The following is a 26,644-nucleotide window of genomic DNA, read 5'->3' on the forward strand; positions in this document are numbered from 1 at the left end:
CAAGCTGCACAACAGAGCAGAAGACTACGCTCAGTAGTAAACACTTGTGTGTGTGTGTGTGTGAGAGAGAGAGAGACTGCCCCTGCAAGAACATGTGATTCTGCTTTTGAAAAAAATCCCTTAAAGATCAAAGTCTTAGCACATATGAAATAACACGTACACACTGCAGACAGTGCAGGATATGGAGAAAGCTGCAAAGGTTATTATCTGGGTTTTTCTCACCCTGCAGTTATACATTATTTTTTCCAATTCATCCTAGTATTTACTGTGGCCTTTGATTACATTCCTTTATATACTACTACAAGTTTTGCTTAAACATCTCAATATATGGTCAAACTTTAGATGTAGCTATGCAGTTAGCCATGCTAGTCTGATGACTTTTATTCATTCCATTGGTTTTACTGAACAAAACTGACTGCAAAAACTGCACTGTGTAGAGACTAATCACAAAACGCCCGGAGAGTAACTGTATATACGAATCAGGCCCAGCGTCTCTGTCTTATTCCAAGCACCTGCAAATTACCGGTAACAACTTAGCTGTAAATCAAAAGGTCACATCATAAGTGATTTCCACTAGAGGAACACCCACTGATTCTAAAAATGCCAGCTGCTGTGAAAGGGTTCCCTGATAACAATGTGCCTCTGCTGAATTTAATTAGAGGGCTGGTTTACTCAAATCACAAAAAACATGTTTATACTTAATATTATAGTATTAATCCATGCAGATAATTTTTGTTTTATGCACAAACTCTGAGACTTTTGCGTTGCGATTTCTTTGTTCCCCGTTCAACAGTTTCCTTTAGAATCCTTTTTTAATGGCGCATGTGTGTGAGTATGCTGTGTTTCCTGGAAAGAAATATTGCTGTTGGGTTTTTCAAATGGAATTTTTCTGTCAAAATTTCATTCACCTCCGTTGTTTGGGGACGGCAGCTGAAGTTTCAGCCTGGAAGCGTCTCAACACCTTTGCACACAAAACCAAACTCTGTGCATGACTACACATTACAATTAGTACGTGAGAAAACATGCTTTGGCTGAAGTGACCCTTCAACATCTGTTTGTCATTACAGTCCAGACTGCTATTATCAACACTGGCGTCTCTTTCTTTCACAGATCAACTTCCTCATCTTCATCCATATCATCAAAATTCTCGTGTCAAAACTTCGAGCACATCAAATGAGATACACAGATTACAAATTCAGGTGAGTTCGAACATTAAAGCGTCAGTTATCCTTGCATTACATTAAGCTGTCCACTTACTCTGTGCTTCATCTCTCGTCCCGTCCGTCTCAGGTTGGCTAAGTCGACCCTGACCCTGATCCCTCTGCTGGGTATCCACCAAGTGGTCTTTATCTTTGTGACAGACGAGTCCACCAACACCACCAGCGGCCTGCGTGTCACCAAACTCTTCATCGACCTCTTCTTCTCCTCCTTCCAGGTTGAACCAAAGCATCTGTTTTTATTTGCATGAACAAAGACCAAACCGCTTCTGAAATAACTCAGCATCCTTATTCAGTTTAGGATGGATGACCGAGGGCGGCGAATTGTGGTTCGAATGAGCATTAGCAGGTGAACTCAGGGAGGAGTTGAGACTTTGATGAGACATTATTTGGTTCAATAATTCCCCCTGTTGTTACAATATTGAGAAATAAATCATACAGTGTGTTTTGGGAAGAGATGTGACAATGCGCTGTCCGTGCTGCTAACCGGCTGTGTCACTCTTTGACTTGGTGATGGCGACCTTTTTGCTACAAGGGTGCAGATGACGTGCGTCAAGATTACAGCCAACCAACACGGGAAAATCGGCTTGATGAAGAGAGCAACAGAGAGAGGAGGGCCCAAAGAGAATGAGACCCATGAGATACTAGAAGATGCTTTAACGTGCATGTGATTGCACTCAGTGGTTTAGTCATAAAGGCTAAAACGTGCAACTGCACTATTTAAGCACCGTATTTTCAAAATAATGTGCGATTGAATATTGCAGCTGTCATGAGTTAACGTAGGGGACTGACTCGGTATTGGTTGTCTCCACAGGGTCTCTTGGTGGCCATCTTGTACTGCTTTGTCAACAAAGAAGTGAGTCTCCTCATTTGCACGACGAACCCGACTTTTTTCCCCCTATCACACTGACTCCGCCCTCTCCTCAGGTGCAGTCCGAGATCCTGAAAAAGTGGAAGCGCTGGAAGCTAGGGAGGAACATCGAGGAGGAGTACCGCCACACCTACAGCAACACGCCCAACTCGAAGACTGGCAGTCTGTTGAACCACGTCCCCCGGCTGCCTCATCTCCCAGACATCGCCAAAACCTCTGCCCCGGTCTGCACCCCGGAGGAGAGGCACATGCTTGTGGCTGGATGCCACAACGGCATGGCCCACGGCAAGGAGGCAGACCAGTGCGCCTCCCCGCTGCACAAGGGAACCATCAGCAACTGCACCCTCGTGGAGGACATCAGCCTTATGGACAAGATGCAGTGTTACGAGGGTCAGACAGAGAGCGTGGAGAGCCACCTGTGAGAGGGGCTGGAAATAAGAACGTGATGAAGAAAGTTGGAGGGCCTTGAGCTCCCATCTGGCTCTGACATACTGCCCTGGGTGGCTGTGAAGAGCTGGGCTGATAGAGTCATCTGTCAGGGCGGTCTTTCCCCAGAGATCACTGTCACTGGGTGACCGAGCAGCACTCAGCCCTCTCCACAGCCAGATAACGAGCACGGCAGACATCCACACTGAGACGTGTAATGCGCTGTGAGCCTCACGAATGGATTTCTGTAGATTTGTGTAAGATACTGAAAGAAACCGATGCATGTTGAACAATGCAAATACAGCATCCGGAGGCACATAAGCCATATAGAATAATACGAAGAAAAACCCTGAAACCTCAAATAGCAACAACGGAAACAAAACAGCAACCAGACACAGGGTCTTTGCTTGAGCCTCTGCATTAATTTGTGACGTGCATCAAATGTGTGTTTTGTGGTACTGGAGCGTAAAGACAAACTGGACATTGAACTGTAGAAAAAAAACACCAATCAAGATGGTTGCGAATGGAGGAAAATGTTTTGTTTTGTTTTTTTTTTGCCTTGCTCTGATATCTGTCAATGGTTTCCAGGCTATTCGGACTGTTGACTGAACCTCATACAGTAACGCGACCACAGTGTTGTTCAAGCGGCCACATTCAGGGCCCATTGGAAATTGGCAGCTGCTCTCATTCCTGGCTTACAAATAGACATTAAAAGAGGTCCAGAGATGTTATTGGATGAATTATAAATAAGCTAAATGATCATTGCTTGATGTGCTTAAGTGTTTTACAATAAAAAAGACATTTTTATATATAGGTCTAATCCTTGGATACTGCTGAGGGCTACAGAACAGTAACTGTGTAAAGTTGTGTTTTCAAGGGGAATAGTTGCAATTCTGTGCCATTAAATATGTTTTCTTTTCCCCTTGTCCTCAAGAAGTCTGACTCACATGCCTTGGCGTATAATATGAACTATGAACTATATGAACTCAACCCTGGAGATGAACGCTGATAGTGGAAACCGTGCACTCAAATCAAGGATAGAAATGCGCAGCATGAACTGTAAAGCCACACATGCGTACGGTATGAGTGCAACGCTGTGACTCAGAATAACATGTCATCTCTGGAACAAGGGTGTTTTTGCGATGTTAAACACAGGCTGCCATGCGTGCAGATTGTGCATATTTAGTGAGCTTAAGTTATAAATTGTGTGAATCATTTGCTGAGGATTCGTGCTGTACAGTGTCGTCGCATCAGGGCAAACGCCAAAAAGTCAGAAAGCCTGTGCTAATGACGCCATACACCCAGTTCCCCAACAGACAGTGATTATTATTCAGCCTCATGCTGCGTCTGCAGGCGCTGTGGACACTCAGAACAAAACTCTGCACCCGAAAAGTAGAACAAAACCCTTCCTGGAAGCATTCTAGCGACAAAGGAAGCCGAATTCAAAGTGGTTCAGCTGCCTCTACATACATTTAAAGAAGGGAAGCCTCCTGCAGAGCATTCATTCATTTTTTAGTTGCTAAACATTTTGCTAGAACTAACTCAACGTGACTTTGTATATAAGAATATTTGCACAATGTTAATTTAAAATTGGTGAATACTGTGTGTGTATATGTGTTTATACAGGTGATTTATTTGATTGCTGTGAATATATTTTTGTCTGCGTGAATGCGTGTACAGGTGTATTTTCAGGTGCGAATGAATGTGCGTGCTTTCAGTATTCCATATTTGTTGCAGCAGGATGAGTCGTTAGCTGCAGCCAGATAAGCGACGGGTCAACACAAACCAATGCAACTGGCTTCAAACGGAGCGCAGATGTCAGAGGTCGCTGAAAGTCAGTCCCACTCTAGCATACACAGTATCGCACCATGTCACATTCCCAGAAGTCATGCCTATATAAGGCATGCGCTGTGTTTTAGTATGGAAGCTACTCTCGGTGTGATTCCTCTGCGTCATTTCATAGTTCAGAGCTAAATTAGAGCACAGCGGCAACATGCTTGTCGTTCAGATAATAGCTCTGTGCGTTTACACTTCAGCCAGGTGCTGGTGTTGAGGCGGTAAAAAAAAAAAAAAATTGCAGGCTGAGGCTATTTTCCATCAGTGTCTGCTGAGGATTGTAATAGAGCAGGTAGATGTCCAATACCGACCGTCCAGCTGGGAGCGTGACGCACACACTGGGGCTGCTGTTGCTCAGTGGTGAATTTGCAGTGTTTTTCTTGTTTTGCAGAGCAGGCGAAGTGCTTCGATACTGAAAGTAACAAAGCAATGTTGTGCACATTGAGTGAAATAGTATTCGGTGGAGCGTATAAGTATGGTCAGTAAGTATATTGCTAATTTTGTTGCAAACTAATACATGTATTTTAAGCTGTGACCATAACCGTGTATGTCTTTGAAGCCAGCAGCTTGGGTCACTCCCCTTTCTGGACCAAAGTGGTTCTGTTTGAATGTATTCTTTAGAGGCCGGAATCAGTATGTTCCTTCTTCTTTTCTCTTAAAGGTGGTTATGTACAGTATATTTGCTGTGAGGAACAGCCAGCAAAAGACTGGCTGCGTTCATGTGTATACAGTTCATTATATATTGTGTCCACTTATCAAACTTTGTCCAAATGGTGAAAGAATAAATTACAGTGTATGTGAAAGAGGGTTTTAACTTGCTGTGTGTTTTGTGTTGGTGAACATTCATATTGTTAAGATTAAAAAAAAAGAGAAAAAAAGAGCTGATGTGTAGGTCGACTCTCGGCTTGCGGGTGATGTATGCTGCCGTGGCTAGCGGGCCTTCCTCCTGGTTGGCTGAATGCCAGGTTGGCTTGAAAGAGGAGTGAGTATTGATTCCACCCCAGGATCTGGTCCTGTTTGTGAGCACACACTGTTCATTTTGAGACCAACAGCCAACGTGAACCGTGCGTGCACACACTGACTCGTTAAACCCACTAAGTTTCAACTTAACGGTATCTTTAAGGTGACAGTATACTCCATCAGAACTGCGTGTAGGATGGCTGAATAGTTTGGGAAACCCGCCTCCCTCTGCACCGCTCCGACGCTGCTCCGATGATTAGGAGGACGGCGCCGAAGCCTTTCTGTAACTTTCAGAAACTGTGAATCTGACATTCACACCCACCCACACCATGATTGGCCAGGCATGTGGAGGTGAGAGAAGAAAAAAAATGATGAATACCTTCCAGGAAAATGTGCACTTATCCCCACATCCACCTTGTGTTTCACCCCACCTTTGAGCGTGGGCGTCAGGAACAACTATAAATACATCATACGAGCTAGTTGTTCTGTTAGCGGGGCGTCACGTGTAATAGCTGAGAAATCAAAGATTAAAAGGCCTTAACGGTGCACCTATTTTTAAAGAAATCGCTTCTAAAATTGCGAAACAGTTGTTTTAACTGTTCAAACTGTTATATTGGACAGTGCAGGAAAGGAGCAACTGTTATAGTCACAATCTGTAAATGTAAAAGTCTCAAAGTGCCAGATCATATTAATGTCATGTATTTGTCAGCTGATCCAGCCAGGTAAGGACCTTAACGTACTCACCAACCTTAACTAATCTTCTTCCAATACTGCTGATTTGCTGGCTAGTTGTCGGGACAAATGCTTCTAAAATGTGCTTGCTCATTTGTGCATCAAAATTTCAGTAGGCTAATAGAATTGAGTACAGTTTTTCTCCTGTTAACAGTTTAAAGCAAAAACTGTGCCCACAGCGAGTCCCATTCGCTGCTTCTACTTGTGCTGCTCTCAAAATTTATGGTTTTGGCTTTGAAATATATGCTTGAGCAACATCGATCACAGGCGACATTCACACCCACATTAAAACATGTAATTAATATGGTAACTCAACTGTACAATCAATACACTATTGTGTCACTATTTCTTTCCTAGATGATCTGCAGAGGAATCTTCTTGACTGCCTCTTCAGCAGCGTGTGATTAATGTAAGAAAACCAGATGTTTGAAGTGGAAATGGTGGCTGAACATTTTCTACTCACCCACACCAAAGAAAGAGAGTGACATCCAGTGACAGCGGCAGATTTCAAAATGAGCCAATTTCTGTTGTAATAGCAACCCTGACAAAAAACAAACACAATACATCCCTCTGGGATATATTTTGTTTTGTTGTTGTTTTTATTTGAAATATCGGGCACATCTTTGTTTGCTTTAATGTACAGAATGTTGTTAACCAGGTCTGGCTTCCTGTATGTAAAGACCACAGGGGCGTATTTCAGTATGGGACAATCTAACGTTCTCAGGGTACAAGAGGATGGGAAGTGGTCAATGGACGTAGTACTTATGCTTTCTCCCTTGTGTCCTGATGTGGACAAACAGATTGTGTGTGATTGGACTGTTTCTGTCCACCCTCAGCTCTCTGACAGGCTCTCAGGGCGGCTGCATGGCTCCCTTGCCATCACCAGTTCCCAGGATTCTCAGCGTGGCACAGCTGGAGAGGCACAGGCTCAGTGTGACATCTAACATATCTCACCAAGCTACTTTAAATTCTGTATGTATGAAAGCAGTGCATTACTAAATTGCTTAACACTGCAAGTGAATTGTGACATGTGCTTTGGGCTAAAAGAAATTACTGTCACAACAGATTATATCAGTGTGTTGGTTTAAAAAACACTTAGTGACATACAGAATATATAAGATATATTCATGCATGTACAACAAAGATTGCAAAAAAGTTGGGACACTTTGTGGTTCTGCGGTTCTGATTTTGCCAGAGCAGGAAATACACTAAAATACCACACTGTCGACGCGGAAATGAATGCTCACAAAGTGTGCACTGCTTCTTACACAGACTGAAAGAGGTTCTTTATCTCCAGCCTCCTTTAAACATGGGGCAGAGCCAAACACTAATCACCATAACCAGGAGCACCTGAGAAGAAGAAAGAGGAGAAGAGGGGGAGAAAAACAAATGGGAGGGGCGGGTAACACCTGTCGATACTCTCCTGTTATCTGACTGTTTAAAAAATTACCTGCAAATGTGTACCCTTGTCTAAATGTGAGGGGTATGTGGACAGTGTTCATTTCCCATGTTTTCAAACGTCAGCATTGACAGGTCTGTTATTGTGTAGTCTCTTTTCTGCTGCGTCTCTCCGGACTGTTATGCTCCTCCCTCATTCGCTCTGTCTCTCTTCTCATGGCCCTGTCAGTCCGAGAAAGCAGGAAGTGAAGAATGACAAAGAAAGTGTAGGAACGCTCCTTTACTTTTGGCTGCTCGGGAACAATGATGGAAAACGAATAAACAGGTCGGGTGCTTATCTGAGCTGCTCCTTGCTAACTCACTTCAGCGATCGATCACTTCGAAGTCTACGGCGCCATCAATTACCAGCCTCTTTTATTGTCGAATAAATCCTCTTAACCAGGCTGCAGCCATTAATCACGCCACTCCACCCACGCTGAGTGAGCGAGCACGGGCACTGCCAGTCTCTGGAGAGGCTCACGCAAACAAAATAAGCCGGTGATCAAAAACTGGACTTTTTTGCACGAACCAATTCATCATTTCAAAGGTTAGCCAGTGTATATGTATATGCACAACAGAATTTTCTTTGCGTTTGCGTGATTAAATACCAAAGATCATACTACTACATACAAAAAAAAATTTATACTTCAAACTAAACATGTTCTCAGGCTCTCAGTTTCCCTGAAAATAAAATTGGTAATACTAATTTATCAATTTCAGCCTTTGAGACATTACAGAAGTGATCCTGATGCAAAACAGTTCCATGAAGCAAGTAAATACAATATGTGGGCTTATTAATCAGAAAATAATTACTTCTTTTAAATAGTCTGTATTGCCAACAGTGCCAATTTGCAAACTTAATGTCAGAAACATTGCAACAGAGCAGATTCTCCCCTTCACAAAGTGGATCTACAAATGTTTCTCACATAAATACGCATGTTTTGTGGCCTAAACATTTCCTCATGCTTCGAGCGTGGAACACTGCTCAGCTTAATTAGCACAACTGAGTCTGTTTCCCAGATGGTAGAGGAGAGGACGAGACACGAGAGGCGAGCACGGAGAGACTCATCGGGTTGGTTAATGCATGAGCGTCATCAGTCAGGTTGTTAGAGCTCATTAGCTGTGTTTGAGGGGTCGCGTTATCGTCCCTCTCAAGCAGAGCAGAATCCCCTGGGTACACACACTCTGGGTCAAAGCAACCCAATCGACCACGGCCACCACGTCATGTAATATGAAGAAGACCCTCTCAGCTTACGCACACACACTCAGCACACACACGGCCTCATCTGAGAGATCCCCCTCGCCACGGCCTAATAGTCTGTCAACAGCCCTGCACGGTCTGGTCTCAAGCATGCTAAATTAAATCAGCTAAATGTGCAATCAGATTATCGCCATCAAACACAGAATAAGCTGAATAAATCCAATATCTCAGACGGTGTGGTGGTCGGAGCGGAAGCGCTGAGGCGGAGTGACTGACGTGGCTCTGGGTAAAGTCGCTGGCCTGGATGGGAGTCTGATAACCAAAAGCTTCTCTCAGAGGAAGATTAAAAGAAGAGCTTTCAGTGCTTTTTGCCATTCTGAGCTCAGCGGCACAGCTCAAAATAGGAATAAAAGTCTGTTGCTGATATCGCACAGATGTCCAATTTCCTTTAAAGGAATATTTCGGGAAATATGCTTATTCAGAGTTAGATGGTAAGGTAGATACCACCATCATGTCTGTATGGGTAATATGAAGCAAGCTAGCAGCTGATTATCTTATCTTCGTAACAACCAGCCTGGCTCAAAGTCACTCGCAAAATCAAGTCTGAGCAGGTAACCAGTGGAAGCTCCAGGAAGTTACCAGTCCCAACCAAGAAATAGCTCCATCCACAACCCCCTTTAAAATGGCAGTGTTTGTACAGATTAAATAAAAGAGATATAATGTTTTAACTAGTGATCTTACAGAGGTGCCAGCTGCCGCACAAACAGGACTTCTCTTCTCACCCCAGCAGATAGCAAGTAAACAAAGCATAAATCTCAAAATGTTGGTCTGCAAAGACGGAATCACTCAGCTTGTCCCCATCTCAAAACTTTCAGTCTCAATTCGAACAGTCATGTCAATTTAATAGTGAGAGATGTTTTTTTCTAGCCCTTCAAGCTTGATTATCATTTCCAGAGGAGATTAGAATAAAAATAGACAGCCCGACTCGCAATAATTTACTCAAATAAGGATGTAACTGCTATAGCAATAGCCTTTAAAAAGCCCTGGCAATGACAGAGAGGCAATTTTACCCGTTCTATAACAGGTTCATTCAACTGCTTTCATCCTGCTATTATTTAAAAGACATTCATTCTCTTCTATTATGTGACCAATTTGTTAATCCATGACCGATGAATCACTTCATAAATTTGACAGTTTGTGGCTGTTAGACGCACTGAAGTGCATTACTTTTTTCTAATGTATGAAAGAAACTATTAATGGTGGTCATGAGATCAAAATAATAAGACTTTTTTGTTATTTAAGCACCCCTTTTTTAAAAAAAATGTTATACATTTATTCAATGTGCCTCACAGTACCAGGAGTGCATATCCAGGTTTGGGTCAGTCAGTCTTGGGTGGTTTTGAAATGAACTGGCAGTTGGTTGTTGCTTTGCTGCTCAGTGGCTTCATGTTGTTTGTCGTCAGGCACATCAGCTGGTTCTACATTAAAAAGCATTGCACACATGTCCAGTTCATTGTTTTTCATGTCCTGAAACCTCTCTCCAAATGCCTGAAGGAGTTTTGACACTCAGCAGCACATTCAGATGTCATTAGCAGCACAGTGCTTCCTCTTTCCATCTGCACTTTCCACATCTTTAATTTCAGTCCATGTAATTCCACATTTGAAAGCAGGGAGCTGAGAAGCAGCTGGAGCTTGAGGTTCAGCTCTGAGAGGCACTTCATGCCCATCATGAAGGTTAAATCACAAAGACACTTTTCTGCACCAGGTTTTCCTTCATCTCTGTGAATTATTCCGCACAAACTGACACTTTGGAACGGTTTTACTTTGTCTGGTGCAGCAGCTCCACACACACACTCCTCTTTCTGGATGAGGTTTTAGCTTCTTAGGTGTTAGCTTGCTCACCACAAACTCACCAGCAGAACACCGTCTCTGTCTGAATGTGGTCTTGTGAGAGCTGCTTGTTGGGCATCCAGACTCCGCTGAAGAGGGTTAACTTTATCCAGGTGCATCTCTTCTTGCTGCTCATCCAATTAAGTGAGTTTTGAACTGCAATGATGGTCAAGATTAATCTTTTTTATCACTGCAAGCTCGTCCCCAAAAACAAACGCTGGCTTGCCTTTTACTTCAACAGCAACAAAAAAATCTTTTCCTATTTCTCTTGAAAAGCTCAACACTCTGCATCTGTTTTTTTTTTTTTCCACAGTCACCATGATGCATTCACCTGTTCCGTGTGTTGCATTCAGGGACCGCTCAGAAGAATGTGAGTCTACTATTTTATGTTGTTTTCTTTATCACTGAAAAAAGTAATTGGTTTCTTGTATTGTATCTTGTAGGCAATAAGGTGGACCACCAGAGATTTGAATAGTACGCACCTGAGGCCGTTTATTAAAAAAGTTTTCTTCAAAGAGGCAAATCTGTACCGCAACTGTAACTGATATTCAACAAATACTAACATTTGACTAATGAAAAGGCGATATGAGAGGTGTCTAGAGACAGGCAGGGAAATCCTGAATTTAAACTGGTGAAAAGTGTGTCCACAGTTCAAAGTTGCAATAAAGCTTCCTCAAAGCACCACTGAGATACACTGCGACTCTGCTGTGCAGAACTTCTCCCAAATCTTTGTCAGTAAATCAGTTCACATCTGTTGCGTTTCATCCGAGTCAGCAGCTCAAGCAGTAACACGGAGGCACGTTTGTCCCTGCTGAGTCTCTATGGAGGCTGCAAGGTGAGGTCAGAAGGAAACTTTTCATCAGGATGAGTAAGAAAGAAGGTTTCGTACTGATTTTTTTCCCATCATGATTCTTCAGCAGTGTCCAACTTGCTGTACATACACCCACACTTGGGAAATAGGCTACTGCATGCACTGTGGCCTCCTGTGAAATATAATAGAACAAATAAGAAACATTATGTCATATCATATCGACTCAATCACTTTTCCCTCCCAGATTTTCCTACCTGGTTGGAGGATTAGGAACAAACCAGTAACCTGATACGAGATTTAAACTCAATTCATCATTTGTTTTGCTCCACAGACTCCCTGTGGGTATATTCTGTATTTCATTTGGGCAAAACACTCCATAAAACACTGGTGAAGAAAAACAAATATGGCTCAGGCTTTCATCACATTTCAATAAGTCAGATTTCTGGGTAGTTACTATTAAGTGCTTTTATTAAGTTGCAATTATGGTGTATGGCAAACATCCCAGAGTTTGGGCAGCGTAGCTCATGTTGTTTTTCATGGTTTCTCAGGGGAATGACAGTAGCCATAATCGACTGGGCAACTGAAGAGAGTTTTTCAGAGAGACTCTTACCACCTCACCTCCGGCGGTGCCAGCACCAGACTGTCGAGCCTTTTCAGAGACAGTCTTTAGCTCCCCTCAACCTCTTTATATCAGCACATACCTGCACAGTTCTCACACTTCCTTAAGTTACTCCATCTGTTCCGACGGTGGCTAGTGGTGAATCTGCCTGTATCCTGTGCTGTTTCGTGACTCACATAGACGGTGTGGAGAAAAATCACGCTAGCCTGTATGTGCACATGTAAAATTGATGTGGTACTAAACTTTTGACCGGTCGTAACTCAAGGATAAAGTAAAGACATAAAAACACTCATTGTATTCAAAAGCCACGGATCTGGACCGTCAGAGAAAGTCATCTTGTTTCTTAAAAGCTGAAAGTTCCTGTTAGAGATCAATCAATTACTCCTTTAAATGGACCATTATGTGCTTTTCAGAGAAACTCTCAAAGCCTTTCAAGAGAGGCAACTATGAGCCTAAAAGCTTGTCAAAAGTGTCGTTTGAATGCAGAAACAGATGAGCGCCATTATGAAATGGGAAAGAAAACATTGCAAGAAATGTCAGGAAGTATTTGAAAAAATCAGTCTTTTAAAATGTTTATTCCCCCACACTTTACAGAACTATCTATCTATCTCACTTCATTTTACCATTGGGTTAGTTACCCAATGGCTGTGAACTGTTATAATCTATTCTACCTATTAGTAAACTTGCATATCACTATTTGTCACTGATTGTTGATAATAATTTATGTATCCTTTGCATTTCACATAAAACTTGGACTTCTTGAGTCTAACAGAGTTTCAAATTAACCATATATTAGTTAATTAAATGTCAGATGATAGTTATGAAGATGCTTCTCGCAGCTGGTTTTCCACATTCAGGTCAATCTTGAGCAGAACTGAGTCTCTGCAAAAGTCACTCTCAAAAAGAACTGCTCACATGCAGGTTGTCCCAAACAGAGATGCAAACTTCAGTGCATGTCTCCTCTCCAGGATGTACATACAGTTACAGGGAGGTTGTTGTAACAAGCTTTGAGCTCACAATTCCTCTCAATGGTTACGTGTCAGCTGGTTCCACGTTAAACGGCATAGCAAACATGTTCTGGCCTTTTACATCAACAAAAATATAATTATCCATTTTCATGAGAAAGTATTGACAATCTGCATCTACTTCTTTTCTTTTTGCTGATTGTCGCCATGATGCATGTCATCAGTGACCACTATATACGTGTTACGTTCACCCTGACCGTGACCTGGACAGGCAAACAGCCTAGGGACCTCCTTAAAACCATAATTAAGTGGCATCATCATCATTGTTGGGTATTGAACTTAATCTGTATCGTAACTCATCAGAATTAAGCATCTTGGCTCTTAATTGTCTGGATTACATCATTAAAAGCTCTGTATTAGATGTGGAAGCACACATCATGACAAGATAAACCACCAAAGTTGAGCAACAACACCCTGACTCAAATGGATTTTCCTGCCTACCGAAATCAATAAGCCTCATGACCAGAAGCGAACTGCTCGACATCTGTATGACCTTCTTAATGGGACTCTCTGACCAGACTATGACCTTGTTATTACAGTGTCACATCCGTGGCTCCACCCCTCGCCTGAAGGACCGAATGTAACTTCCTGCACACGGTTCCATGACCTCCTTGATGTTCTTTCTTAAGAGTTAGCAACACCATATAATCTGGCCTCGGAGTGCTCGATGAGACTGTTGAGTCTTGAGCAAGAGGCTACATTAGCATCACACGGCTCTGCGACCTGCTGCAGCTTCCCAGTGAAGTAACAGGTGCAGTGAACAGAAGCTGCCAGGAGATTAAAGCTTAAAGCCTGAAGATTAAAGCTGCCTCCCCAGCTCTCTGCAAATTCATTTACCCAGCAGACTGAATCCTGATGTGCGATATAATACTGAAAACACTGAAAATAAAGAAACTAAGTTAATAGCTATTGTTGGGAGATGGACTGTCTGCTCTACCACAAAAAAAGAGGTGCCTTTAAGTAACATACAGAAACTTGCCTGATTTGAATTCATGTCTGCTCATTAATCTTCACCACATGTACCAAGGTCCACGAGTGCGCTGGCTCCCTGGCTGCACCAGAGCAGAGGAGTGCTGCAGACAGCGATAGCCTGACTGAGACACTCTGCAGACAGTTCATTCGGAGATGTTGTATTTCAGATGTTTCGGTCGTGTCTGTTCAAACGGGATTTATTTTCTGCTCTCCTGAGTGGCAGTCACAGATGAGGTGGTGCAAAAACAGGATGGGAAGCGCCGCAGAAGAAGTGATAAACGAGTTTAACTTGTTTCATGACTCCTAGAACTTCTAAAGGCCACCAAATTATTAGTAAATTATTTGTCATTTGCAATCAAAATAGAAGACCACTATATATTAAAGGTCAGCTCCTCATTAACTTTATTGAAACATCTCATTTTTTAAGCAACTCTGTATATTTAGCCTTTACAAGATGTATCTCTTTGTTCATAATTTAATCCTTCATGATACAAACATCAAATGTTTTATCCAAAAAGGGTAATTAAAGAGCTTGTTCTATGAAAATGGAAAAAAAAAACATTCATTTTAAGCTGTTCATTCCGTTCTCTGTGTAATCCATCAAGTACAAGACCCCTGATCACAAAACAAGCTATTGCCTCTCACCACAAAGCCACATCCTCTGACCACAGACTCCTCTCTCAGTGTACAACCTCTCTGTAGCTGGCATCTGCCGTCCGCCTACAAGCCTCTTTAATCTGACGAATAAGAAAGATTAGTCTGCTCATCTGAGAAATGTACTGTTCCATGCTCCCACCTGCAATTTCAGCTGGATAAAGAAGCACTTCACTCTCTCTCAACCCTGCCTGCTCTGCCTGTTGTTATGCCACAGTATGAACACTCAGGTGCGAGAGACTGCTCCTCAACAGTGATGGATGTCATTACTGTGGTAATAGCATGTCTGTGTTCTGCCCAGTTGAGAAAAATAGACAATTGAGTTTGCATCTAGACGGCTTAGTATTTTCTGAACCACATGTCCTTGAGAGGAATGGCTGGCCCAGAACCAGGCTGAACATGAATCAGTCTAATGGTTTTAATTTCTCCAGTTGTTTTTGTCATAGATGATCATGGAACCATGGAAACTGTTTGGAAGGGAGGCACTTTCAAAAAATTCTTCATACATCTGTCTATCATCGTCTATCACGGGCTAACTTAAAGGACCAGAGTGTGGGATTTAGTGGCATCTAGTGGTGAGGTTGCATATTGCAATCAACTGAATATCCCTCTTGTCACCCCTCCCTTTCCAAGTGTATAGGTGAACCTACAGAGGCCACGGAAAACACAAAAAATGTGAAAGATGCCCTCTAGAGCCAGTATTTGATTGGAAAAGGACCTGTTCCCTCTGTAGATAAAAAGGTCACAAAAACACCATAATTCTTATTTTCAAGTGATTGTACGCTAATGAAAACATACCTATGAATATTATATCCAATTTCTGTCAATAGATGCCTCTAAATCGTACACACTGGTCCTTCAAATTAAACAGATCACTGAACCATATGTTCTAGCATGGCTCTTGCCGAAGCCAGTTGGGAAAAGAGCAAAAACATGTTTTTGGAGAAAAGCCTTCAGTGCTGTTCTTTACTTTCAGTGATGAACGTCCAGTTCTGACATAACAAACACTACAGCAGCATGTATGCTAACCTCTTTAGGAGCCGCCTGTAGCTGCCGGCAGCTGATTGGTCTGAACCTCTGTCGTTGGCCTCAAATGCATAATGAATGTTTGTAGGTCAGTTGTAATTTGCATATCTTATCACCAGTGTGTGTCCTTTCTGCTGCATTTTGGTCGATGGGCAGACCAACATTGCCATCCATAACACCAAATGCTCTGAATAAATTGGAGGAAACTATAATCTGATGCTGCTCTTATATCTCTATAAGTAGAATAATGGATCCCAGAGTGTACGTAATGTTTCAAGAGTACTTACAGAAAGCTAAAAAATTGCCCTGTATTGCCGGCAGAGCCTTAATGCCTGGCGCGCTGATCGAGGATGCAGCCACACTTGTATGGAAGTCAGCATAATGGGTGAAGCTAGAACAGCTGTGACCCTCCAGTACCACATCCATGTTAAAGTAATGTCTGACTGTAAGTGGCTGAAGGCAAATGCGTCTGATGTAAAAAAAAAAACAAAACTGAGCAGTGTCTCTTGAAGGGATGTAGTGGTTTTTGCCCAGAGAGTAAAAAGGACATCTTACATAAGGACCTGGTTGATCACAACATCCACTCTAACCCCACTTTTGTTGCTGTTTTTGTGTTTTGTTACTCGTTGTTGCTGTAGTGGACTTTCGGAGGAGATGCTGTGATAGCTTTTAGGGCTTCATCAATCCTCAGCAGGCGATGGTTAGGCGCCTTGGCAAGGAATGAGCAGGGCACACTCGATCTCCACTGACAGATTCTCATTTGTTGCCTCTCCACCATACCATTAGACAGTCATACATCAGTGTATTTGCTGGAACATGCGGCATGATAGCAAGCCTCAGTTTTTGTCAAGAACATTTAAGAACAGACATCACGTCTCCTCACTGCTAGAATGCACCACGTTTTTCCCGGTACTGGATTACCCAATACAAGGAAAGTCCATTTACCAGGAAGCAGTGCAGGCAAGCGTCCATGTGGCTGTCTGGTACGCGACTGTATATGACTTGGATTACTGTAAGTGTTTAAATGATAATGTTGAGTGTAGTAGCAGCCACCTGGAGACTGTGTTTATTACTTTCAAGGAGTTCAGTTCAGAACTAGGGGACTATTTGTTTAATGCAAGAGTCCACTCTAAAGAACTTGCACAATATTATATGATGTCAATCTTATTCTTTCAGTGTACCCAGTGACTCTACTGTCCTCGAGAGGTGTCGTAACTTCAGCCAATACAACAAAGCTCTTCGAAGCTCCATAGAGCTCAGAGGAACTGCAGAGTTGGCTGCAGTCAGTAGATCCAATGTTAACCCAATGCTAATGTAATAATATTGATTATAGCAGTGTTGATGTTTTGAATCTACATCTTCATTCGCCACAACTCCCCCCGACAGACAACAGGTGTGAACATGCCGAGCTCCATTTCATTTATTATCTCACTCAGCGTATATTCGCATTTAATTAGAGCATGTTCAGCTATGGGCCTGCAAACTAAACAGTTGCTTGCCCTTGCTGCTTGTGGCGGAGACGCAAAAATACTCCTTATCTCTTTTTAATTCATTGTGCTAATTCAGTGTCAGTTCCTCCACCATGAAGCCGCCACCCAGCAAACAAATAGCCCAAATAATGTGCAAGTCTAATCGCATTCAAAGTTATACAGAAATAAATCATAGCAGGCTGCATAATTACTTACTGTGGAATTTGATTAAATGTTCATTAACTGGAGTTTCTGTCAGCTCTAAAGAGGTCCCTGCTGTGACAAAGGCTTTCATCACCAGGCAGTGCAAGAGCCATGGGAACCGAAGCCACCTTAATGGAAACACTGAGATATGATACGGTCAGACCACTTGATTGCAGACAGAATCAGGTCACTATTTATGCCTCCCCTTGCTTGGTTATCTTTGGATACTTCCATCCCGGTATGGATGTATGGCATTAATGTTCTGCCCTTAATGTTAAGTGCCTCTGAACTGCACTGTTTAGAGGTGACGAGGCATCCCAAGAGCCCCACAGGCAGTACTTGGGTCCTCTCTTCCGCACACACAGCTTTGCACACACGTTATCACTTCGAGCATCCGCCGATTTACCTCAGGAGGATGAAAACTAGTTTGCCTTGCAGACTGAATTCAAACGCAATAGATGGAGCTTCTCATCTCCGAGGCTCGGTTGCTTTGCGATTTAAAAAAACAAGACAAGCGAAACCATCGAGCACAAGAAAAAACAGCCAACAGCCTTTTGCTCTGCTCCCAGCTTGCATTTAAGTGTTCTTAACAGTGTTACTAAGTAAGCTTCACAAAGATTAGTGCAGCCTATAATGAAAATTATATAAGCCTTTTATGAGGACAATTCTTCAGAGGTGTCTGCATCTCTCTCATTTCTCTCAGCAATCCCTTAAGATAAAGCATTATAAAAGCTGAATGTTTGCTAAATCCTTCCCCAAACGTGATTTCTCAGTTTTATCTTAGTAAACATAAGAGCCACATTAACTGCATCAGTTTGCAGGGTTTTTCCCACAGTGTAGTGCTGCCTGAATGCTATTGGAGGTCACATTAGCAGGGTTCCGCATTAGCTACGTTCGCCGAACACACCGTTAGTCCTCACGACAGCCGCTTCTTGTAAAAGTGAAAACATACTGCTTGAAAACATGATCATATGTCAAAAAGAAACGTCTCATCTTACTTCTTTAAATCACACTGACGGCTACCATGTCTTCTACACTGATAGCAGCTGGTGAGGACGGACTTTTTTCCCTGGGGTGTTAGCATCTGGATATTAGCACAATAGTGTATGATGCCATCAAGCAAACATTTAAGACCCATTTTATGATTCATTTAATTCTTAAAAAGTCAGCTGGAAACATTACAAAGTCTGAAGGAAACAGCATTTTCAGGCCAACCGATGCAGCCAACGTTAGCTTAATTAGCTAGCTAGCCACAGCTAATAAACATCATACATGCCGTTTAAGCTAATAAAATTGATGGTCGCTGGCTACCAATGAGAAGCCTGCTTTTTGACCCACTGTTTCAAAGATTACTAAGAATTTCAGGAGGCAAATTTGCCACCATTATTATCATAAACTGCTTTTGTGCTGTGAGGGAATGGAAACCTGATCAGGCACGCAATATATGGGATAAGGGGGATAGCATAAGTGATGCGGGTCATTTGAGAAGAGTAAACGCAGTGTATCTAAGTTATTAAAGTTTGACAGAGTGATGCTAATTACTCTTTAAAATGACTTTAGGGAGTCTTGCTGTTAAATATGCTCACTGATCCCGAATGTACCATTAACACAATCTACCGTTGCCTAATTAGACGTATAGCTTGTCAGTGGGTAGATAGTAGCATCATCAGCGCTTGCAGATATCGATGGAAAACCATTGCATTTCTTATTTTAGAAAAAAAAATCATATAATAGCATTTTAATATAGCTGGAAAGACAAAAGCATTAGGAATCTTAATTGCAATGCGAGGAAATTATTTAATTATAGGCAAACGAGTCCTTAGAAACAATAAGGGAGTGTGTGTGTGGGTGTGTGTGTCTGTGTCTGGGTGGTTGGTGTCAGGGTGATGACAAAATAGGCAGGAAAATGTATGGAAGTTAACTCATCAGACTCTCAATTTGCATATTTTCCCTGCATCATGATGATGATGATTATTATCATAATCATCATTTAGTTTCCCCCTCAAGGATCTTGCATGGTATGGCATACTATAATAAGAGGGGACGACTGTTCATGCCCTATGTCTGAAAATCTGTTCTTTTAAATATGTCCTCCATCTGCTTGCATCGCTCATGAAGTCTGACTTTGTTTTAATGGCTTAATAAAAATTCTAAAATATATCTATCGAGCGAAGTATACATACGGTAAATTGTCCCTTTTGCAGTTAAGAGTGGTACAGCTGAACATCTTTTTAATAGATCCTGTCCTGAAATGCCTCTCCATGATGCTCAAATGTCAGAGGATCCTTGCGGTGTGTGAGGGGAGTAATGTCTTCAGCATAGTACAGATTCACAACATAACCCCAAAACACAGTTTTACTCCTCTGCAGTGGTGTTTCTCTGAGACTAATCCTCAGCTTTGCAACATCAGCCCTCCCTGTTGGTCTCTGGGAAGCTTCAGTTTCATTCACAGCAGGGATGAGAGGGCCGGACTCCCGTTCTGCTACAACGCTCTTGGTGATATTTTCTCTTCAAAAGCCCCAACTGCAGTGTGTATCTGCCGATCAGCAAAATTACTGAAGCAGAGATTGTGCAGATGGTTTCATCTATAGAGTCTCAGAAATGAGCTTCTCAGCAACAAACAACAGAAATTAGATTTGATCATTACAGTAAGGAACAACAGCAACAACAATAAACAATGTAAAGAAATGATCTAAATTATCTGGTTTTAACTAAATTACTAATTGCATTGATTTTGTTTTCTTACTGGAAACTGAATGCATGTGACTTTTGCATCTTATTGGGTAAAACACCAAGAAATCTTGTAGATGAGACTTGACAGATTTTCAATGAAAAGGCAAGAATTACATTTACAGCCGTTTTTTTTTTATCATGATATTAGATTTACTAACATTTAAAGAAAGTGTTTTTACTTTAAACCATAAAAACGCATAAAATGTTTTTATTGTAATATGGTGTGTCATAAGATATATTTAAGGCTATGTCTCAAGCAAAGAATTTAATAATCTTTCGAGGGAAAATCACATTGTAGCCATTGCACAAACGCAAAATCGGTCTATGAGATGTTCCTATTTCCGTGCGGGTCTCTGCATGTTTTCCTCACTGCTGGTCCCAATATGCTTGAGAGTGTCAGTTCCCACGAATCCTCATCCTGACAAAACAGCCATTTCCTCAGTTTCTGCGGCTTCTACGTTCCTCACGAAGCTGCCCGAACGTTACACTGATGTCACGTGGGAGATTTGTGATGATGGGAACTAGGCGAGAGGAGAGAAAGGGGCAGGGTTAACTTTGGATGGCAGGTTCTAATAATTCGCCGCTGGCACAGGAAACCGGCATGGGTCACACCTCACCGAGCGTGAGCAGTCCGGGAGGTGTGGAGTGGAAACGGATCATGTGCGGCAGCTGATCAAACGTGTCCAAACAGAGCAAACAGGTTCTGTCATGGTTACTATGCTAATCCGCTATTTCAACATCTGTCGTCTAGCGGCACATCTGTCCTCCTGACCACAACTGTATTTCCCTCTATGTGTGTGTACATTTGTGCCTGTATGAGTATCTGCATTCATTTTATTAACCTGCTCTGAATAGATTCACAGACATCTAGCTAGCTAGCGAGAAATATGGATTTCTCTTTTTCCTCTCATTGATATTAGAAAACTAGTTTGGCTCCATTGCTCAAACAAATATGACTTTTAAGGACCATACAGCTTTTTTAACACCCCAGTTAAGGCCTTTTTGTGTTATTACAAAGCAAGACTTTTTGATGGATGCAGGATTGACTTGTATCGCTTAGCTTTGCATAGCTTTGATTGTCCTGGGGATTGACCTACAAACCTGAAGCACCGCAGTGCTGAATGTTGATGTTTAGGTCAAATTGATCCCTGTTGCTTGGGCGGTTGTTTGGCCAGTAGTTTGGGCGATTTCTGTAAGCCATCTGTCCGTAGTAAACTGTAGCTCTCTAAGTGGATTGCTGTAGTCTATGGATCCTACGCTACTGAAACAAGTCACTTTGAGAGTTTGGATCTATATGAAACTGTAATCTGCACCCCAGCCACAGCCTGTTCACCCTGCTGCCATCTGGCACCACAACTCTCATTTCATTGTACAACCCTGTGTTGTAGGATGATAAATCATCAGAATCTTCAGAACAAGAGACAGAGACAAACAACTGTTTCAACCATCGTGAATATAACCATTATTTAAAATATTACATAATGTGTTTGATCCTATGTGGCCAAATCTCACCCTGAACACATAACAAGATACAACATACAAAGCTTTATTTCTCTCTTTTTCAACTGACAATAAATTAACAAATGAAATAACAGTTATATCGGACAACTGCTAATAAAAAGCACAGAGAATGATGCTAAGGATAGAATAAAAAAGCAGTTCATTCAGTGTTTTTTTTTTTTTTTTTTTTGGATTTGAATGGGTTTTTTTTTATTTGAATGGTTTTTGATTGAATGGTCACACAGAAATAAAAAGTTACAGTGCAGCTTAGTCCATTTCTGGATCTGGTTTTTATATCCCAAAGGGCTGGGCTATAAGAGGTGCAGACCGTGCAAATAACTTTTACTCAAATTCTCTAGGCGTACTATCTCATTCTGTAACCCCAAATGTCATCTTTGATGGCAGCCAGAGAAACACACCAAATCTATGGTTCAGTCGTTTACTACATCATATATTTCAAACATAGACCTGTTTCTGGCCACCAAATGCCTGGAAATTGTTATTGACGCCTCCATCCACTGCTGGAAAGAGCATTCAGATCTTTTATTAAGTAAAAGTAGAAATAGCACAATTTAAAAATACTTTAATCCAAGTAAACCTCATGCATTGAAAACCTTAAGTACAAGTATGTGAAGTAAAGTGATGAAAGTGTAGAAGTATCTGATACAACCACAATGGTCTCTGTCAGCATCACCTTTTTAAGTTGCTATAATATTGTTTAATTATCACTGATGCATTACCATATAAGCACCTTTTAAATATTGCAAAAAATGTGACTAATGGTTACTTAAAAGAATGTGGCAACAAAGTGACACATATTGTAACTGAATAGATTTTAAGTACTGCAATTTTGATTAAAAAGTACTGACAAAGTTAGGTACATCTTAATAAAAGTAACAAAGTCAATCAGATTTACTAAGTATCTGGGTGAAATTTAATTATATTAGCTAATTATGTAGTGGAAAATGAATTATATTTACGAATTGCCTAGTAGAAATTGATAAATATTTACTAATTGTCTACATAATGCCACTTCCCTCAAATGTGTATAGGTAATTCGGACTTTGTCTGTAACAGACAACACACGAAATATGGATGTATGGGAGAGCGAGGCTGGACACTAGCTGCACACAAAGTGTTTTGCACACACTTTAAACCTTGCTTTGCACGCGGGTTTGAACGAAGGCCGAGTGAGGCATGTGCAAAACCGCAATGGACGAGATGAAGGAGGAATGTTTTCCAAAATACCTCCAAATTACACAGCAAAATACGTGCTTTGTTCATGCCATTCATAGCGACATACTGTAAATACACAAGTATTTTCTGCTCTAACTAACACAGCTTGAGTAGGTTTAGGAAAAGATCATGACTGGGTTAAAACATTATAAATGAATGTGTTGGGGGAAGCACGGCGGTTTGGGTTAAAATGACTGCTTCATTAATCGTAGGGGATCATGCTTCCAATCATAAATACGTGGTTATGGAACAATTGTGGTTGTGCCTGAAAAAAAACAGTGACTGCTGGTTGGAAGCAGGAATCAGTGGTTTCCCCTGTTGAAGTCCAATCTTTTGTTGACTCATCCATCCGCCCCAATTTCCACATTACATGGACTTGGTCTGACTTCCTCTTTTGCTCTCGTCATAATTACTACGGCGCTCGAGGGCTTTCTCACTTGAACATAAACATGTGTTGTCTTGGGGCTCTTGCTGAAACAATTGATGCTGGAATTCTTGTTGGGAAGACAGCCTCGTCCTGTAGATTATATTGTTCTCGTTTGTTTTCCCAATAGTGTTGCGGTGAGGCACATAATTGCTGCCTGAATGAAGGAAGTGCTGCAGTTTTGCACCGCACAGAGGGAACACTTGAGACCGAGAAAGCTGGGCTTGATATAGTTGGAGAAACTGTCAACAGTAAGCTAGATTTTAAAAGCATCCAACCAAAAAAATCCCTCAGGCCTCCTTCCAAAGCCACATGAGCGTGCACTTCCTGTCTGCAGCCGGAGGATGAGTGCATTGTCATCTCTACCTGTACCCAACTCATTCATGTGTCAATCACATGTAAGAAAACAACTAACATCACAATGAACATAAACAACAAACGTGACAAATTCCCCCAAAACCAGACAATTACCTGTCCGACAGAAATACAGTAATACAAATTTACAAATAGCAACTGGAAATTTTAGCTGTGCTTCTAATGCTATTCCTGTGCAGCTAGTTTGTTTTAGCTTTAGCAATATGTCTGCCAAGTCTTGTGAAAGACTGTGGAATGAGTGCATGGGCAGAGTGTGCATGGGTCGGCAAGCACACAGGTAGACAAGCAGGTAGGCCGTCCAATCATTTCATCCGGGCTCAATTAATTAATTGATTGGATGGGCTTATTACAAGCCTGTAACAGCCACAGGTACTGTTAAACCAAGCACCTTAACTAAGTGCTCTGAGTGCCTATACATGAACATGAAAACATTTTATTTAATGTTGTTGGGTTACATGATGTGGACAGCGAACAGACCAACAGCCAAATTTATGCAAACACGTCAGCGAGGCACCAAAGATAATCACAGACCGAGCATGCAAAGCCACGAGTTAAACCCACAGAGCGGATGTCTGTCATGTTCAGGTCTAAAGTGTTAACCTTACAGACGTGAGCCGGAATGGTCGGCCCAGACTCAGTTTGAATTAGAGCCAGTTGTGACAGAGCTCTTCGTAATTTAGAGCCTCGTAACATCATCAATGGGGAGGGAGACGCCCGGGGTCAAAGGGCAGGTTTTCTTTATGGAGCCACACAGCAGCCACTAGCCAGCAAGACTAAAACAAACAATTATTCAACAATTATTACAGGTATTCTTTAATAAAGATGCATGGTACATCTGTAAGATTTGAAATCTAAATCTTACTGTGGTTTTGAGGTTTAAATAGGTGGAGCTTCATGCTACATGCTACAAAACCTCAGGAATTTAGTGGAAGTTTCATCAGTCTGAAGTTAGTTCAGCCTTTTTTCTTTCAGACCACTTCAGATCTAACGAACATGAATTCTTCAGACACAAAGTCTTTTTGCTCGAAATCTCTCTTTGCATTTTGCACTTTATCCCTGTCAGACGGGAGCAGCTGCGGCTGTGAGTTCATGTCAGGTGAAAATCAAAAGCAAATCTGTGTGGAGCATCTGTCACAGCTGTTGATTCAACTCAATAACTTTATTGAACTTGGTTTTTGTGGGTTCAGTCAACTCATGACTGAGCTAATTATTCAACCTCATGATTAAAAACTCACAGTTTTGCCTCGGTGTCAGAGCTGGGAGCGAGTTGGTACAGCGACTTGTTTAATTAACAAATTGTATACATGAACAAAAACATTAATATCTTTGCCTTATAGGTGTAGCTGAACTTTAAATAACCCGCAGTGTACTTTTTTATTAAATAAGTTTGTTTGCCAAGAAATGAAGCAACGGGATTAACTTTGATACAAAGTTTTTCTTCTCCTGAATTATTTCAATTTTATTCTCCACAAAGGATGAATTCAAACTGCTTCAGAGTGAACAGCCTGCATGTGTTGGCTATGATCTCTTATGGTGACTGTTTTTGTTTTAATGAGGAAAAAAATTGTGACAATAGTTTGTTAATGTTGTTTTAGACATACAGTGAAAGATGTCCTCTAAACGCTACATGCAGAAATTAGAAAAACAATCAGCAACCAGCACAGAGATGAAAAACATTTTATCTTAAAATATTATTTTTAATCAGAAATAGTTTTTCAGGCAAAAACTTTTCTTTTCTCACATAAAGGCCACCTTGCAGTGTCCTCTGTGATTTTCTGTATCAAAAACATTTGCCACACACACACATGGACCATTTGCAAGCAATTATAATCTATGTACAGAGTACACCATTAGACTAAGGCATAAATTAGTATCTACAGCATGACTCAGAAAGTTGCCAACTTCATAGCAGAATTGTGACCTTTCACTTTTCCATGAATATCTGAGGAAAAGCTCAGGCTTCCTCATCTGCATTTAATTATGTAAAGGTCAACCACCACATTTTCTGCACTCCTTATCCTGCCACCATTTCAGAACATAAAAGGCCCCGTCCTACATTACGAGTTAAAATGATGATCCAGCGCTGTTTTCTCTGGGGTGTTTTCCCCTGAGTGCTCCAGTGTTAACAGTGCCGGCCGTGCCGCGGCGCCGGCGCCACCCCTGACGAGATGATTGTCCTGTGAGATGAAGAATCTATTTTATTATGCATGTTTTCACTTCTTTTTTTTATATTCAACAGCTTGCATGATAACTGGTTCTGAGGGAATGTGAAGATGAGAAAGGTGCTGCCGGGATGTAATTAATCTTTTCGGCTTGTTGTGGTCGACAGCGCGAGGTGCTCTGCCCAGTACGTATTGAAAACAGCGCTGGCACCCGAGAGACACTGATGAAAGGCAGCAGCAGAGCAGCGAGGGCAGCAGAGAGATTAGTAGAGAGTCGATGGGCTTTTCCCGTTCCCCCGAACGCAAGCGGTGTGATTGAAAAGTGGCTTTCATCAACGTGTTTAATGAATTTCTCATTCACATGCAGAACTGTACACTCAATAGCATTTGGTGGCATGTAATGAAAAAAAAAAAGCAAAGTTGATTTACCTCTCAGCAGTTCTGCACACTGTGAGATTGCATACTTTAAAATAAAATTTACATTAACCTTGAATTTGATGAGGCAAGAAAAAAGATTTTTCAAACATCAAATATATGAATTAATTGCGAATGCTAAAGAGAAATGATCACGCTGTATTATAGTTTTCAACAAGACTACTTGACTGCAGCTTTGGCGGTTGGGGCAAAATGCTAACATCAGCATGCTAGCATTTCAGGATCAACAAATTTCTGACAATTCATCCTGAGGGGAACATGAATATCTGTACCAAAAAAAGAACCATAAACATCAACTTTGTGCGGTACTCAGTAAGAATTATCCTCTGGGGACCATAAATGCCTGCAAAACGTTTGAGCTGTTGTCAACATATTTCAGTGTAAATTGAAGTGGTGGGTGGACAGACATTGCTGTCCACAGAGCCAAAC

The 26,644-nt window shown here is 41.6% G+C and overlaps 1 protein-coding gene across 2 annotated transcripts in view; it reads left to right on the plus strand.

Moving 5' to 3' along the window:
• Nucleotides 1–3,071, plus strand: part of gcgra (glucagon receptor a) — a 33,568-nt gene extending 30,497 nt beyond the window's left edge. For both annotated transcript variants that reach the window (XM_041956640.1, XM_041956641.1), the window contains exons 11-14: nucleotides 1,111–1,199; nucleotides 1,291–1,435; nucleotides 2,032–2,073; nucleotides 2,145–3,071. In XM_041956640.1, coding sequence (XP_041812574.1) covers nucleotides 1,111–1,199; nucleotides 1,291–1,435; nucleotides 2,032–2,073; nucleotides 2,145–2,510 — 642 coding nt within the window. In that variant the 3' untranslated portion in view covers nucleotides 2,511–3,071. The remainder of the gene's footprint in view (nucleotides 1–1,110; nucleotides 1,200–1,290; nucleotides 1,436–2,031; nucleotides 2,074–2,144) is intronic.
• Nucleotides 3,072–26,644: the final 23,573 nt, after the last annotated feature.

The sequence above is a fragment of the Chelmon rostratus genome, chromosome 17 (assembly GCF_017976325.1).
Source record: "Chelmon rostratus isolate fCheRos1 chromosome 17, fCheRos1.pri, whole genome shotgun sequence".
Lineage (NCBI taxonomy): Eukaryota > Metazoa > Chordata > Actinopteri > Chaetodontiformes > Chaetodontidae > Chelmon > Chelmon rostratus.